The sequence below is a fragment of the Otolemur garnettii genome, unplaced genomic scaffold (genome assembly GCF_000181295.1).
Source record: "Otolemur garnettii isolate 467f Iridium unplaced genomic scaffold, OtoGar3 scaffold00111, whole genome shotgun sequence".
Classification (NCBI taxonomy): domain Eukaryota; kingdom Metazoa; phylum Chordata; class Mammalia; order Primates; family Galagidae; genus Otolemur; species Otolemur garnettii.
This window is the reverse complement of record NW_003852506.1, coordinates 5,123,741-5,140,858: the sequence shown is the minus strand read 5'-3', so window position 1 is coordinate 5,140,858 and position 17,118 is coordinate 5,123,741. Positions and strand designations below refer to the sequence as shown.

The 17,118-nt window shown below is 36.3% G+C and overlaps 3 protein-coding genes across 4 annotated transcripts; all 3 read right to left on the bottom strand.

Moving 5' to 3' along the window:
• Nucleotides 1–379: 379 nt before the first annotated feature.
• LOC111727545 (keratin-associated protein 19-5-like) lies at nt 380–607 on the bottom strand. Its single transcript, XM_023517448.1, has one exon. It carries the CDS (start codon nt 605–607, stop codon nt 380–382), a length of 228 nt encoding a protein of 75 aa, XP_023373216.1.
• Nucleotides 608–6,106: 5,499 nt separating this feature from the next.
• Nucleotides 6,107–6,355, bottom strand: LOC100951478 (keratin-associated protein 19-6-like). Of its 2 annotated transcripts, XM_012809690.1 has the most exons (2): nt 6,268–6,355; nt 6,107–6,198 (listed from the first exon to the last, which is right to left on the bottom strand). In XM_012809690.1, exons 1-2 carry the CDS (start codon nt 6,353–6,355, stop codon nt 6,107–6,109), a joined length of 180 nt encoding a protein of 59 aa, XP_012665144.1. The 2 variants fall into 2 exon arrangements, with proteins under 2 accessions (XP_012665144.1, XP_003797128.1); XM_003797080.1 differs by having other exon boundaries at nt 6,107–6,355.
• Nucleotides 6,356–12,096: 5,741 nt separating this feature from the next.
• LOC111727547 (keratin-associated protein 19-5-like) lies at nt 12,097–12,352 on the bottom strand. Its single transcript, XM_023517468.1, has one exon. It carries the CDS (start codon nt 12,313–12,315, stop codon nt 12,097–12,099), a length of 219 nt encoding a protein of 72 aa, XP_023373236.1. The 5' UTR covers nt 12,316–12,352.
• Between the last annotated feature and the right edge of the window lie 4,766 nt (nt 12,353–17,118).

The following is a 17,118-nucleotide window of genomic DNA, read 5'->3' as shown; positions in this document are numbered from 1 at the left end:
TAAATGATAAAAGCACAAGCATTCAAAAGAATTAAAACATTTATATGTTAAGTAATCCATTTATTAGTTAAAGCAAAATGCAAGTTTTCTTTAGGATTTTTATAGAAAGACAACATCATGGTAACAGTAGTAAGCAAAAAAATAAACCAAAACTGAGGACGCAGACTAGAGTGGTTATACAAAGAGACTATGCATTTACTTGATGAGTTCTGGGGGTAGGCAGACACCCCAAATCCAAAGCAGCAGCCTAGCCATTGATAAATATCTATCCATTAGTGCTGACAAAGACAGGATGGATGGCTATTTCTGGAGTGAAAGCACAGGATAGGAGAAAACACATTTGGAGGTTTCGCCCCTGCTTCCAATTTCAGCAATCCATTTAATAGAAGCCAGAGAAGCCGTATCCTCCATAGCAAGACGGGCGGCCACAGCCGAACCCAAAGCCACATCCAGAGCGGTACCCGTAGCCTCCAAAGCCATAGCCATAGCCCAGTCTGCGGAAGCTGCCACAGCCACAGCCGTAGCCGTAGCCCAGGCCCCCGAAGCCCCCGCAGCCGCAGCCCAGGCCTCCGTAGTAGCCGCCGTAATAGCCACCGTAATAACTCATGGTGTCAGGAGTGGTGAGCTGGTTTGCTGTTCAGACAAGATCCCGAGTGTGAATGTCAGCCCGTCCAGGAGGCGGCTTATATACCCTGGCCAGAGCACGTGCTAAAAAATGTGCCCCTTCTCGTGTCATTCCACAAAATGACAAGTATCTTGCCCGAGGCAGCTCATTAATCCATGTCCCCTGACAACACTCCTTAAGAATGCATATGCTTGTTTGGCTACCTAGTTAAGTTGCCCCTGAGCTTGTGGCTTTAATGTTATTAGAAGAAATTGCTGTTTCTTCAAAGGCTATGCATACCAAACTCTAAATAGAAGTATTATTGGTCCCTTCACACGGATCACATTAAATATTCTTGAATTCCTAAAAACATTCCAATCACAAGCATTGGGGAAGGGGGGGTGTTATAATTGATTCTACAAAATTTTAAGAATTAGCCAAAATCAAAACTCTTACATCTATCAGTTTCTTCATACGGCACCCATATTTTATAGCATGAGAAACAAGCAAGCTTTGTTTTATCTATTGTATATACTAGAAAGCAGCAATAAAGCATCATCTAATTTCTTGAGTCTGAGAATTTTGACCATGGACAACTGTTATGTTTATTTTTGACTGTACAGACCGGAATGCAAACTCTTTACTCTGATTTAACAATAAGGACAATTGCAGTCGCAAATGGAGAGACTATTACAGTGGTCAGAATGCAGCCAGTGGGAAGTGTCATCAGAGTTCTCTCTCTATATCCTGGATCATTTTTCTGTAATAAGTTCTAACTTTAGTACTTTCACAGATGATGATTATACCTGCTCCAGACACCATTTCCCTGTATTTTCTACCTTTTATCATTAAACCACATAGCCTGTATTTTATTTTTCAAATTTCACCCCAAACATTCCCCCAACTTCCTTTCCTCCACTATTCATCGCTGTGTCTGTAATAAAAGTGTAAAGCGAGTGAAATGATTTCAATTGCAAGCGATTTAGTCAAATCAGCACTGCATTCCTTCCATTCAGATCCTCATAGGCAATATGACACGTTTTCCCTTTTTTCTCTTTGCCTCTTCTGTACCTGGTTTTTGGTTGCAGGCAATTTCTAGCCTTTTGTAAAATGTCAACTATCCCAATCCATGACGTTGATAATGCTGTCTCTTGTTTAAAACATATTTCAACTTTTCAAATTACCTGAAATTTCAAAAAGATTCGTAAACTTAGAATGACATGTAGAATAGAAATTCTCTGAAATTCTCAGAAATTCTCTGAATATAAGTCACAGTTATGAAGAAGCCAAGGGGTAGGGAGAAGCTTTTTAGGAACAGTTGGTCTGATGTTCACAGAGTCCCTTAGCTAAACCCAGAGAGTTACCAATGCCCAGGGCTGACCTCCATCTGATTAAACCCCACCCCCACACACCTATTTGTCTTGAGACTTGAAACTCCAGAAACTTGCCAGTTACTACTATATAACTATAATCACACCATTAAGCTTTTGTTGAGATTTACAAGTAATTGGGTGGCATTTAAAAAAAACATTTTGTATCCATTTTGTATCCATAACATTCTATACACTTACGGGGTACATGTGATTTTTTTTTGCAGTTTTTGGCTGGGGCCAGGTGTGAACCCACCACCTCTGATATATGGGGCCGGCGCCCTACTCCTTGAGCCACAGGCGCCACCCGTGATATTTTGTTTTATGCATAGAATCTGTAATAGTTAAAGTATAGTATTTGAGGTATTCACTTTGAGTACTTATCATGACTACATGCTGCCAACCACTCTTCTTTTCTAGGGACTTTGAATGGACAATACATGGTTGCTAACATACACCTTTTCTCTAACTGTGTGTTTGTCCTCAATTAACCTACCTTTCTTCAGACCCCTAGCCCCACCTGCACTGTACACCTTTCCTAGACTCTGGTATTTATCATCCTGCATTCGACTGCCAAGAGATCACTGTTTCACTCTCACATAAAAGTTACAGGCTGTGATATTTGTCTCTCTGTACCTTCTTTATGTCATTTAACATGAACACCTTCAGTTCAAATGTCACTTTTTTGTTGTTATTGTTTAACAAAGTGTTTGTTGTCTGTCTCGCCTGGTGTCAAATCAAACCCCAGCATTAAATTGACGCTCAAAAATTGTTTGAATAAATTATATGACTTAATTGACATCAAAGCAATAGCCATGCATGGCATAATATGAGCAACTCATTGGCTATTTTGGACAATGTGTCAAGTCTGGACAGGAGTTCCAACAAGTTGTGTAAGGGTAGGATACAGCCCAACAGTAGGCTTGCTCTATAATGTCTAACCCAATTGATTCCATTGGTACTGCCCCTTTCAGAAAATCAGTCAATTGATAAAGTGAACATTTTCATTTTTATAAATCATTTAGAATTATGAATAAATTGCCTGCTATTAAGGATTTCACATTCTTGTGTGGCTCTATCAGACCATGTGATCTTGATTACATGCTATTTTTTTTTGTTTTGTTTTTGAGGCCTAAGACTGTCCGTATATATGGAAATAATATGGAATATAACCGTAAAACTTCAATAATATGATAAATGCAAAATGCTTTCTGAAGAAGAAAATGTGACTATGATACGCTTAGTCTATTTGCTCATTAACTATAAAGGCAAGAAAAATCATTTGGAACAACATGTAGCATCTGTTTTTCTCCTTTTATGCACAAGTGAGGAAAGTAACAATGGGGTTTTTAAGGGATTATCAGTTTTCTGTCTATTTATTGGATCCAAAGTAGATTTGTACCATTATTATTTTTTAAGCAGCTTTAACTCTTGATCCAATATTCTACTCCTATTGATGGATGGAAGGGTAAAAAAGAATTCTTTTTATTTAATTCAAAGCTCTTTCTTTCTCTCTTTCCCCCTAAACAGACTGAAATTGTAATGATATTGATTATGCTAAGAATGTCAATGTGGTAATAATTATAGTGATTACTACTTTTCAGACCCATAGAAACTGTCGCTAGAGATATTACCCAAATGAGAGGAAACTACTTTCAATGAAGTCCTATTCTACTGGGTCAGACTTAGAGCTCCACCATCCATAGAAGTACTTAGTCTTATGTCCTCTGCTCAGCCTCCTGCATAGAACTGTCCTGGTAGCATTGACTGAAACAACTCATGATCTACTTTTTTAACCTATAATTTAATTTTAACATTGCTTATTGGTTACTTACATTCAGAAGCAGAATAACTAAATATTGGTTAGTTCAATTCTTTGTATCAGAACAATAAAAATGAAATATGGTTGTTAATAGAAGAGACCTTTATTCATAAAATAAGTTGTAACAATTCAGCTTTTATAACTATGACCAGAACATTCAGAAGGTTCTATTTGACAACACTGAAGGAGAAAGATACATAAGAAGAGAGTCTGAATACTGTAGTCTAATATCTGGGACTCCAGACAGCATAATTTTGATCCTGGTCTTGCTACTAATTATCAGGAAAAATCACATGTTTTGAGTTTCTATGTTTACAAAATTAGAGGACAGCATTGAATAGTTTTTATGTCGCTTTTTGTCCTTTAATTCTATAATTCCATTTTTTATTCTCCTTAATTGGCTTATATCAAACATCTGTAAGTTTATATCATTAGCTGAAATTCAGTTTTGAAAAAACAATATTGTTTTAGTTATTTTGTAAAGGTATGATGTTTTACTAAAGTTTATCTTTTCTTAAATTATTGAATGATATTTTTCATCAGTTGAAGCTACATAGTCCTTTGCCTTGTGTGGATATTTCTGTGTGTTTATTCTGCCTACAATAAAAGGCTTACAAATCCTTTGGTATGATGATGATGACTATGACAATGATGAACACAATATTTCCATGAAAGGACAAGTGGAAGGCCTTGGATGAGTAAAGGTCATGTTTTATCATCCAGTTTGTAAAAGACCTTTAGGTCAGGCTTATTTTACACGCATAAAATACTAGATAAAAAGGGAAAATTATGAATAAAGAAAGATTACATATAATGCAAAGATTCATAGTAAAAGCTTACTTTTCCTAAAGGTTGGGGGATATGAATTATGAGAATGTTGAAAAGTTTTCTTTGATTAATGCATTAATGATACAAATATTTTCTTTTTTCTTTTTTTTTTTTTGAGACAGGAGCCTCAAGCTGTCCCCCTGGGTAGAGTGCCATGGCATCACACTCACAGCAACCTCCAACTCCTGGGCTCAAGCGAGTCTCCTGCCTCAGCCTCCCAAGTAGCTGGGACTACAGGCACCCGCCACAACGCCCGGCCATTTTTTGGTTGCAGCCATCATTGTTGTTTGGCGGCCCGGGCTGGGGATTCGAACCCGCCACCTTAGGTGTATGTGGCTGGCGCCTTAGCCGCTTGAGCCACAGGCACCGAGCCAATGATACAAATATTTTCATGGTTAATTTTAAGTGTCAGATTCCTGATTAAGTGATAGCAAGACAGCTAGTTAAACATTATTTCTGTGTATATCTGACAATGCTTCAGGAAGTATTATTTGTTTTGTAGACTGATTAAAGATCCCCTCATGCGTATGTGTGGGCAGCATGGAATCTATCTGTTTAGGGCCTGAATAGAATAAAATCTTGTGAGCTCCTCCCTCATAGTAAACATCTTTCTGTGTGTCCCTGTATATCATGGGGTGATCTTGGTTCTGTTACTCTGGAGAACCCTCACTAATACAGAAGTCTAACATGTAGATATAGCCATAAAAACATATCTAACACCAGCTTATCTTATTAAAGAATAAAGAGAATAAAATTTCTTGAAAGAATTGGAAGGTTAGTTCACAATTTTGAACCCCACAGAGAAATTTTAAATAAGTAATATTTGAAAGATGTAAAATAGGTCAATTTCTTAAAATGCATATAAACTTAAAACTCCATAGCTTATTTTGTTGCTATCAAAGTCAATTCTCAAAGTTATCTAACTAAAAGAAAATAATTATATTCTATTGTTTTGAAGACTAATTCTCAAAGTAAAGCTATTGGGGGGGGGCGGGGGCAGGTTTTGGCCGTGGCCAGGTTCGAACTGGCCACCTTCGATATATGGGGCTGGCGCCCTACTCCTTGAGCCACAGGAGCCACCCAGTAAAGCTATTTTCCTGTATGTCAATTTATACATCATATACTATCATATATAAATATATTTACCTGCCTATATAATGATGTGTGTATTCCATTTTTACTTAACAATTAATAAAACTTACATATAAGTATTTACACACAATTGAAATAAATGAACCAAACAAAAACCATATTTTTTTGTTTAATTAGATCATTTATTGGAATGGTACATAAACCAGCTATTACTCCCCCACGCTGAGGATGAAAGGAGACATGATGTAGACACCCTTTTATAAACAGTAAATTCTTTGAAATTCTTAGATTTCACCTGCTGAAAGGCCTAGGGTGAACTCAGCTGGTTGACTGAAAATTATTTTAGCACATCTGCTCGTGGTAACGTAGGTTGGTTACTATAGCAGTAGCTCAGTAGAAGCCAGAGAAGCCGTATCCTCCATAGCAAGACGGGCGGCAGCAGCCGAACCCGTAGCCTCCGTACCCAGACCCGTACCCGTAGCCTCCAAAGCCACAGCCATAGCCCAGTCTGCGGAAGCTGCCACAGCCACAGCCGTAGCCGTAGCCCAGGCCCCCGAAGCCTCTGCAGCCGTAGCCCAGGCCCCCGAAGCCTCCACAGCCATAGCCCAGGCCTCCGTAGTAGCCGCCGTAGAAGCTCATGGTGTCAGGGATGGTGAGTTGGTTTCACAGGCGAGATCCCAAGTGTGAATGTCAGCCCGTGTAGGGGGAGGCTTATATACCCTGGTCAGAGCACGTGATGCCAACTGTGGCCATGCTTTCGTAGCATGCCAAGTTATTCATTTACCTGATGCAACTCATTAATCTGTTAACACAGGAGAGGCACACACTCATTAAAATTTTTGAGCTCGTTTAGCTGCCTGGTTAGAACACCTTTGAACTCATCACATTCTTTTTTTTTTTTTTTTTAAATAATAAGTCTATGTCTTCAAAGTCACAACATTAAAAAAAAAAAAATTCCCTAAATAGAATTCTTCCTTACCAAGTATATTCTATCATTTGTATTTGATAGGGTTTTGTCATTAAATATTTTCCTATTTCTCATTGTTATATTATTATTTGGATTGTTGCATCATACTTCCATCTAGATTCAGATGCATTGATCAAGTTTACACTTTTAAGTCCAGAAAATTTTTAAAATGTCAAATTTATTTCTCAGGTTGAAAAATAAAAGACATGCCCTCCTTCAAAAGAAAATAGGCCATTTTGAAGAAACAAATGCTCTGACCATCTGTAGTACACACAGAGTAGTAGAAATATACATATATTTCTATTTTGTAGTGTGTGTTTGTGTGTGTGTGTGTATAGGTTTCACCTGTTAAAGACATAGGGTGAACTCAGCCTATTGACTGAAGATCATTTTAGCAAATCTGCTCAAAAGATACATATATAATGCATATGTATATATAGACATAATATAAAACCATTTTTATTTTATCTATCAGCTTGCAGAACATCTTTTTGGCTTATTAATAAAATCAAATTTATTTCAGAAACTGAGGCATAATCTAAGAGAACAAACTCACCTGAACATCTGTGTAAAAAATATTCTTTTTATATCATTACTCCCTTATCTAGAATGGGCTCTACTTAAAGCTCTATCTGGAAATGTGGGTGGTCTGGCTCCATGCTTTACAGAAACCTCTTCCTCATCATCTATGTGTCAGTTCTCTTGACCAAACTCTACTTTACTTTGTATTCAACATTCATTCCCAACACAGCAACAACTAGGTGTTTGTTCTTAGTCATTTTTCCACTCCTTGTCATCCTTCTATTTACAGACCTCATTTTATCACATTATTTTTAACCTTACACAGTAGAATTTCCATAGTTGACTGCCTCCTATGCTGACCTAATTTTTATAGCCCAGACATGCACCATGTGTACTCAATGTTCCTTGCGTTGACCACCTCCTTATGTTGATCAGTCTGTTACCATCCCTTGGGTGGTCAATTTACAGAGGTTCTATTGTATTTGCTTTTTCAGTTCTGTGTGCCTCACCCTATTATATTCTCTGAATTTGCAAACTTTTCTTTATGAGATATTACTTATTCATTGAGGGTTTAAATTGTCAAACCATATACCTTATTTCTATGCTGTGTGGGCCATGTAATATTTTTAACAGAGATATTAAAATCTTGATGCCTTAAAGTCTTTAAATTTAAATTTGAGAATTGAAGTGACTAGGGCAAAAAGCAAGATGCAAGGGGAGCTGGCCAGGCTTCCCAGATTTCTTCAGCTCATTCTGGAGGAGATAGTAAATCAAGCCCACCAGAATCTGATCATACCCTGAGCTTGGATCTTTAAGCAACATTTTACTTTATATAACTTTAAACATATGACTGAGGGTATTTGTCATTTGAGGTTTATAAGTAACATTTTTAATAATGCATTTTCACAATTGGATTTGTTCACTGTTCTTCCAAGCAAACAAAAAATTTTGTCAGGTGAATGAAAGAATTAATTCTGCCTGCCACAACTGGTAGCGAGTCTCTAACGTGAAATATGAACTCAAATGGCTTTCAGGGTTTAAAGCCGTATTTAACCCAATATTTGCCTTGGCTGTGAAATTCTTTTCTCCCCTTTATTAACATTCATTCCATCTTCACTTTTTTCCAAAAAATAAAACTACTAGGGAAATTTTTCATTTTTAATGTGTAATTTTGAAGCCAAATAATAAGTAAGTCTAATCAGTTTAAGAATATTATGACTGCTTAGATAAATGTGCTAGTCTGTGTGATCCTGATTAAGGACTAATTTATGCTGTTTCTGATGCACATAGCTATGTTCATATGAAATAAAAGTGAATAGATTCTTCAAATAAAGCTCAACACAAAAATGTGCCCTGATTTATTTGTGTATTTTCAAAGAAGAAATTAATGATATATGTGTATGTACACATCTCACTTTGAAACATGTATATACATCTATAAATACACATGCCTGTGTATATGTATGACCAAGAACAAGTGGTAAAATAACACCTTAAAATGCATGAACCAAAACAGTTTTTTATTGGTCCTTTTCCTGATTGAAAAAAAATAGGATAATGGTAATATCCCTTGGGTATTGATTACCTTTGGAAACTGAGAAATGTACATTTCTTTTGAGGTTGCTTTCTCTTCATTAGGTGGACTCAAAGATTTGAACAATTATTTCTTTGTCCTTCTCTTTTTGAGAGATTTATCCCATAAGATGATAAAAGTTGATTATGAAGCCAAGATCCTATATTGATGTGGGAAATGATGTAAATGAAGTCTTCCATTCACCAAATGGTAGCTTTTATTTGGAAGGTAGGGATACTTATTCTGTATATTCAATTTTTTTCTTCACTCAGATAAACATTAATTAAATTTAAAAAGTGGTATAATAAAATTTTATAATGTATTTTGCTATACATGTCAGGCACAATGCTTTTCTACCTGAAGATGTTGATGTTGCTTTTGTTTTATCCCTAAAGGGCATGTCCTTTAACTTTGGAACCTTAACCTTTGGAATATTAACCTGAATGACTAAGTGCAAAGTAATGGAACCACACAATTATGCTCACTGTCCATTGTGACCCTAGAACATCCAGATAGGATCAGCTAAAAGGACAGGTGATACCGGGTGGCTGAGCAAATTTAACTTTGTGCCTTTAAAATAAAAGCTTTGGTCTTTTGATATAGATGTACACAACAGATAACTATAGTTATGCCTATATGTATGTGCGTATATAAATAGATATGCAGATAGATGCAAATCTAGGTGAAACCAAGATAAATTAACATTGAATTTAAGACTCCCAATCTCTATGTTAGAGCAGTAAAATGTTATAGAAATGGTATTCTAAGAAAGGGACTCCTCCTTCACATCTCCATTAATTCAGCTACAGAACAGAACTTATGAATTACTCTCTTTGGCTATATACTGGGAAAAACCAGACCAGGAAAGGATACTGCATCATGGTGCCTAAATTCAGAAGAGACCTTAGCCATAGTCCTAATACTGATTCTGCCAGTAGAACTGCTATAACTTTTGTGAGTTATGTTTTTCACTTTCAGTATGAGGTGAGCATCACTGCTGTTATTTGCTGTCTGTTCCAGTTCAGCAACTTGATAATACTAATATGGTACTAAATCAAACATACTTAGTCATTTTTGGCCAATTTATGCAAAAAGACTTAATTTTATGTTGTTAACTGATTATATAATTTGATTTTGGAAAAAATGAATGTTTGTTTACATTTTGTCTTATTTCATCAATAAAATTCTCCTTCCTGACCATTTTCTAATCAGAAATTCAGCTGAGAAAGCTCTTTGATTGAACTGTACCTAAGCTAAAAAATAAGTGGGTTCACAATAAAGTCTTGTTGATTTTTTTCACCTTTTTAAGTTGAACAATTTTTCATGTTGTGATGATGGTGCGTAAGAATGCTGTACCATGCCGCAGGAAACTCACTGAAAAAAAGTTAGCTAAAATGAAATTCTTTTGTGCAAATAGCTCCAGCATGATCTTGGTTGTCCAAAGATTGAAATGAGCTTTGGAAAGTCCCCTTATGATTTCAGAAACTGGGTTCCTGGGACAATCATTTACTAGAAACCCAAAAATCCGTATCTTCCATAGCATGATGGGTGACAGCAGGAGCTGTATTCCTAGCCTCTGTATCCGGAGCTGTACCTATAAGCCTCTAAAACCACACCATGGCCCAGTGTGTGAAAGCTGCCACATCCACAGCCGTAGCCATAGCCCAGGCCTCCATAGGTGCTGCCATAGTAGTTTATGGTCGGGGTGATAAGTTGGTTTGCTGTTCAAGGAAGCATCTTGTTTGTGATATTGACTTCAATATACCATGAAAGATTATGTGATAAACACTTGCCACCTATTTTACTGTCATTTTCTGGGTTATATTTACTCCTCACAATCCTGACATGTAAAGAGGCCCAACAACTCATTAAAGTGTTTGAGCTTGCATTGTTACCATGTCATGGAGTCCCTTGAACACATTGCATCACTTTTATGAGAAGAAGTTGCAGTATCTTCAAATTCTGGATATGCTAGATTAGGCGTCCTAAAACCATGGCCCGTGCGCCATGTGAGGCCCAGCTAGGACATTTATACAGCTCACCAGGTGTTTTTGCCACCACTGCCTCTCCTGCTTAGTAGCCATGGTCTGGTCCTCCGATGGTCTGAGGGACAGTGAACTGGCCCCATGTTTAAAAATTTTGAGGACCCCTGTGCTAGATCCTAGGTAGAATTCTTCATAGGCATGTTATGGCAGTGATATGTTTTTAAATTAAGCACTGCTTCATGTCTGTATTTTCTTGAATGGTTATGCTTCACTTATGATTAAGTGAAAGTATTTGGTCAATTTCAGGGCTCTACAATTTATCATATCCTTTCAAACAAATATCAGGATGTCTGCTTATTTAACTCTGTCAAATATTTATCAGGTTTTAGTCTGATGATCCTTCCGTGATGTCTTCTTCCTAAGGTAAGCAAAGCTTTTCCCTCAAAGTAAATATATTCTGTTTCCTTAAACCCTGCAGAGATCAATAAATCAATAAATTCAAGTTCTAGTAGCATGATCATACAACATTGTACTAAGAGTTTCAAATATTTTCTCCAAGGAGGTGTATAAAGTATTACTCTCAATTTATATCCACAAAAGGTTTTTAACCATATTATGAAGATATGCCTTTATCTTCAGAATGGTACAGATATTATTATTCCCTGACAAATTAAGCAGTGTAGACCTCCAGTAGAATCGCTGAACAATTCCTAATTTGATCTAGTTAATGTGAAGGTAATACACTGTGACCACCTTGAAAGGGTAGGTCTTACTAGCTGGTTGAGTAAATCTATTCATATGTTCAGTAAATAAGTCTGAGTCTTCTATTTCATCGTCATATTTTAATATCATTCAAATTTATCATTGTATACTAGTTATCTTTATTTAGATTGAGATAAACTATAAATTAGTGGGTTCAAGATTCACCAAAACTGTTAAAGAAAAAGCTGTCTTCAATGTGGAAACTGAACTACTCCTGATAAACTTAATTTCAAGGTTTGTTTATTTGAAAGTACTCAAGAAATGTATAACAAAATGGAGATTCAGCATTTACATTAATTAATAAATAAATGCCATATTTGCCATTTCGAATCAGGAATATTTATTGCAAAGAGAATTGACAAATTCCAAATTACATGAATACAGATAGCGGATACCAGGAGACAGGATGCAGACAATTAAAAGATGAAAACTATTCTTAAAATCTTAGATAACAAGTGCACTTGATCTTGGCTTGGTCCATGATGATTAAGTTTTGTTTGACTTATTGCAGTCCAATTAGGGTAATCTTCTCATAGGTTCAAGTATTGAGTTCCCAGGGTACACTATTCATTCAGTAGAAGCCAGAAGACCAGTATCTTCCGTAGCAAGACGGGCGGCAGCAGCCGTACCCGTAGCCTCCGTACCCAGACCCGTACCCGTATCCTCCAAAGCCACAGCCATAGCCCAGTCTGCGAAAGCTGCCACAGCCACAGCCATAGCCATAGCCCAGGCCCCCAAAGCCCCTGCAGCCGCAGCCTAGGCCTCCGTAGTAGCCGCCGTAGTAGCTCATGGTGTTAGGAGTGGTGAGTTGGTTTGCTGTTCAGGCAAGATCCCGACTGTGAATGTCAGCCCGTGGAGGGGGAGGCTTATCTACCCTGGCCAGAGCACGTGATAAATCACATGGATGGCCTCCTCTTGTGCCATTCATTTTTTAACAATGACTTAACGCGACATATTTATTGTCCCCTGTCATGGGAGAGGCTTCACATTCATTAAACTTTTGAGCTTGCTTTGTGGCCAAGTTAGGGCAGCCCTTAAAAGTTGTTGCATCACTTAATGAGAAGAAACTGTTGTATCTTCAAAGTCTGGACATACCAGACCCCAAATAGAATTCTTCATAGCCTGGGTTACTACAGCAATCACATGTGGTAGTGTTGTGGGTTTCAGTTATGTATTTCTTCATCTCTGGTTTTGCTCAGATGGGTAAATTTCACCTGTGGGTTGATTGACAGAAAAGGGGGACATTCAAAGCTCTGCAGTCTGTCATTGTTTTAAAGAATCTTATTCTTCAACCTAAGCAGTGAATTGTCCATCTTTTTTTGGAGATAAACCAAAACATCTGAAAGACAATAAACGTCAACTGCATTGTTTTAAACAACAAAAGAACTCTAGAAATAAACAAAGGTCTATTCGTCCTTTAATTTTAGAACATTGATCACATAACAATTATTTTTCCTTGCATACTACTTTGAGAAATAAAAAATGTTTTTAACTAATAAGCTAATATTAATACATAATTGTAAAGTAAAATCCACAGTTTACATTAGAATTTACTCTTTGTGTTAGCACATCTATAGTCCTATCGCTTTAACAACCATGGGACAAAACTCTTCAGAAACTGAAGTGAAACAGTACTCAAAACTTATCTCAGAAGCAGCTTTGAAAACTGACAAGAAGTTCTCTTCTCAAATCTGCCCCCTTTCTCTGGTATTACACGTACCCAAGGAGCTTCCAAAAATGTACGTCATGTCTCTTTCCATGTCTTTTCATTCACTTCTTGATCCATACACATAACACTTTAAGCACTTTATTTCTTTAAATTAACCAGCATTTTTAGAACACTTTTACATTGTCAGAAAACTTGAACATGAAGTGCAAATTGCTCCTGTATCCACCCACACCATAAACACAGTTTTCATTATTACCAGCTAGCTTTCATTTGGGGTATATATTAGTATTGATTAACCAATATTGATACATTGTTACAGTATCACATTATTGTATTATGTTACTAAATTTAATAGTTTCATTAAAGTTCAATCTTTGTGTTGTACAGCTCTGTATGTTTTGAGAAAAACATGAATTTGTGTCTCCACTATGATAGTGGATAGTATTATATAGAATAGTTTCACTGCCTAAAATCCCCCTGTGCTCCGGCTGTTCTTTCCTCTAATATCTTGAAAATACTGACCTCTCCATTGTAATCTTCAGAGTGGTCTTTCCCCAGAGTGCCATAGAATTAGAATTACACAGTGTTGAGGTCTTTCATATTGCCTTCTTTTTGCTTTGCAATATGATTTTAAGATTCCTTCATTTCTTCCTTGATAATTGGTCTCTTTTTATCACTTACTAATATTCCATTGTGTAGATATAAAGAATTTCCATTAACTTATCAAAGGACAGGTTGGTTGCTTCTAAGTTTTGGTAATCATGAATAAGACTCTTATAAACATTATGCTCAGTTTTTTTGTGCATAAGTTTTCAGCTCATTCAGGCAAGTTCCCACGAGCACATGTCTGATTACTGGGTTGTGTGGTAAGACCATGTTCAGCTTTATAAGAAACTGTTCTTCAAAGTAGCTTTCCCATTGTGCATTTGCTTCTGCACGGGAATGACCATCCGTTTGTTCCTTATACACACCAGTGTTCTTTGTGGTCAGTGCTTTTAGTCACTCTAACAGGTGTTTTAAAATGTTATCCAGCCTCTGTCCTCCCATTAGCCATTAAGCTGTGGGTGCAAAGTGGAAACTACAAAGTAGGCAAATTCTGTTTTTGACACCCTTCAATTTTTACTCCATCTCTATTAACTCTTTTCCATTCCTTCCTCTTGTAGCTTCACTTTTACCATAACATCTTTAGACTTGTATTCTCTTTGTCTAGTCTGTGATTTTTTTAAATTCTTTTCAAGAAATACCTTACTTTGCTACCAAGGTGTTAAATGTTTCAGGTATTAGATGTGAAAAGATAATTTAAATTGGAAGGCTCTAGGGAATTCAGGAAGATAATCATTAATATTAGAACTGCTTCCAGACTCTCCTAAATGTAGGTATGATATTAAAAGATAAGGGGTAGAAAACCATAGCTGAAAATAAAAGTTCCTTAGATGATTCAAAGAAGTCAGTGACTTACAGCCAAAGCTGACTCCACTCGTACAATGGGCTCTTAACTTTAACCTTGACCCTCTAAGTTCTTATTGACTATACACGACCAGAAATATAGTGGTCAGTTATCTTTAGTCTTCTGAGTAATTTTCACATGGTGCATTTTCACAACTGCATTTGTTTACTTCTGTGCAATAATTAACATATAGTAACAACCCAATAAATAACAGTAGAGTGGATGAATGGATGCTAGAGTCTTTACAGGTAAGCTTCATGCCTTTCATCAAGCATGGCTAATTCTCTGAGTGTATCTAAATAATAAGGATTTAAAAACGAAATGAGTTCCAATGGAATTTTGAATTTAAAAGAACATATGACTTTTATTTTATTTCATTTGCATTAGCACTTTCTTTGAAGCATATTGTATACTCTAATGAATTACATCACAATATGGATTTAAGTATAACTTTTGATGCATTTGTGTATACACACACACACACACAAACTATGCCAAGCAGATCCTAATATCCAAAATATTTCTAGTGCTTCTTTCTGGTCAATATCAGAAGATCTTGTCAACTGTTCTCCAGAATGGCTTCTGAACTTACTGTCTCAGCAGCAATGTGAGAGGATTCCAGTGACTCCACGTCTTTAAGGACACTTTTCATTTTCACACTGTTTAATTTTGGCCATCCTTGTGGGCATGTAGTAATATCTGATTATTATCTTAACTTGGTTTTTACCTGATTAGTAATAATTTGAGGCACTATTTTATGTGCCTATTGGTTATTCGGAGATATTGCTTTCTGATTTGCCTGCTCAAATATTTTGTCCACTTGTAAGTGTGTTTGTAACACTCTAGTATTGATTTGTAAGAGCTATTTATATACTTGAGCACAGATATTTTGTCAAATCTTTGTTTTTAAAATATCTTTCCCCAGCAATGTAGTTTGTTTTTCACATTAAAATGGTGCCTTTGTAATGAACAGAATTTCTTAATATAATAATGTCCAATTTATTTAAATTTTAAGGTTAATGCTTTTATTTATGATCCCATCAAGAAACTTTTGAATATCTCACATCTTCTCTTAACTTCTGAGATGGATCTCTTTAAAACTTGTTGCATTTTTATAGTGCATCCTAAATTGAAAGACAATTGGTCATTTCAATATTTGATTGTCATTAACTCAACGGGAAGCTATAAAATAGCACATGACAGGTTTAATAATGTCACTCTGCCTATTTTACTTTGCTAGATCTCCCCTTATTTGTGGAGCTGATGCTCCTATGATACATTTTTCAGGGGACAGCTTTCCCTGGGAAGGAATTTTATTCAGGAATTGTTCTCGTCATTCCAGAATAAATCAATACAACCCAACAACTAGATATATAATAATATGATAAAAGTGCATTAAACTCTGAGGCTTACTTTCTCCAAACAGTTATATTGACTGTTCTTCTTTAGATAAACCAAGTATTTCTTCAGCTGTGAAGCCATTAACCATTTAGGGAGGCAAATGGTTATTTGCAATTCCGTTTTCCACAGTCAATCTAAATAGTATAGCCCTCCAAATGTAAGAGTAATATACACTTACCCAGATCTCTTCACTGTGAAAGTATAACACCACACTAATGAAATACTTGGCCATAGTATCTAGCTGAACAAATCCATCCATATGTTCAGGAAACACATCTGCATTTTTTAATGCATTATGATAAGTCTTTTAAAAATAGGGTTTAGATTTGACACTATTTACTATCTTCTTTTAATCCAGATACGAATTTGAAGTTATTAAGTTCAAAAGTCTACAACAAAATATTTAAATATCAAAATAAATACAGGTGATTGTTCAGGTGTGACGATTAAACTCTTCAGAGACATATGAGTAGAACTTTTCAAGACTGTGTGTATGGTTGCAAATAAGAAAGAAAATGAAATGGATGAATAGGATAGAGAGCTCGGAGAAGTAGATGCCTGGTACTTGGTTTTAGTCTGGGCTCTACTGCTCACACCAGTTGTGATCCTTAGCAAATCATTCTAGTTTTTGGAGTTTTATTCTCATCCTAGATCGTAAGAGGGTTTAAGCATTGTGTAAACTTTATAGTACTCCTGCCAGCTCCACTACTCTATCATATTCTTCTCCTGGTATTATTAAATATGCTAAACTAAAACAAAAGACATCCACTTTCTTTTCGGTATTGAAAAATATTATGTTTGGCCAGGTGCGGTGGCTCAAACCTGTAATCCTAGCACTCTTAGAGGCCAAGATTGCTGAATTGCTTGAACTCAGGAATTTGAGACCAGTCTGAGCAATGGTGAGACCCAGTCTCTACTAAAAATAAAAACCTGAAACAAAAGGATCACTTGAGCCCAAGAGTTCATGGTTGCTGTGATCTGTGATGCCACAGCATTCTATGGAAGACAATTGAATGAGATTCAGTCTCCAAAAAGATAAATGAATAAAACATGAAAAATATTGTTGTTTTTTTTTT

What these genes read in the sequence shown, in the direction of transcription:
- LOC111727545 (XM_023517448.1), bottom strand. Translation starts at nt 607, where the DNA reads ATGAGTTATTACGGTGGCTATTACGGCGGCTACTACGGAGGCCTGGGC.
- LOC100951478 (XM_003797080.1), bottom strand. Translation starts at nt 6,355, where the DNA reads ATGAGCTTCTACGGCGGCTACTACGGAGGCCTGGGCTATGGCTGTGGA.
- LOC111727547 (XM_023517468.1), bottom strand. Translation starts at nt 12,315, where the DNA reads ATGAGCTACTACGGCGGCTACTACGGAGGCCTAGGCTGCGGCTGCAGG.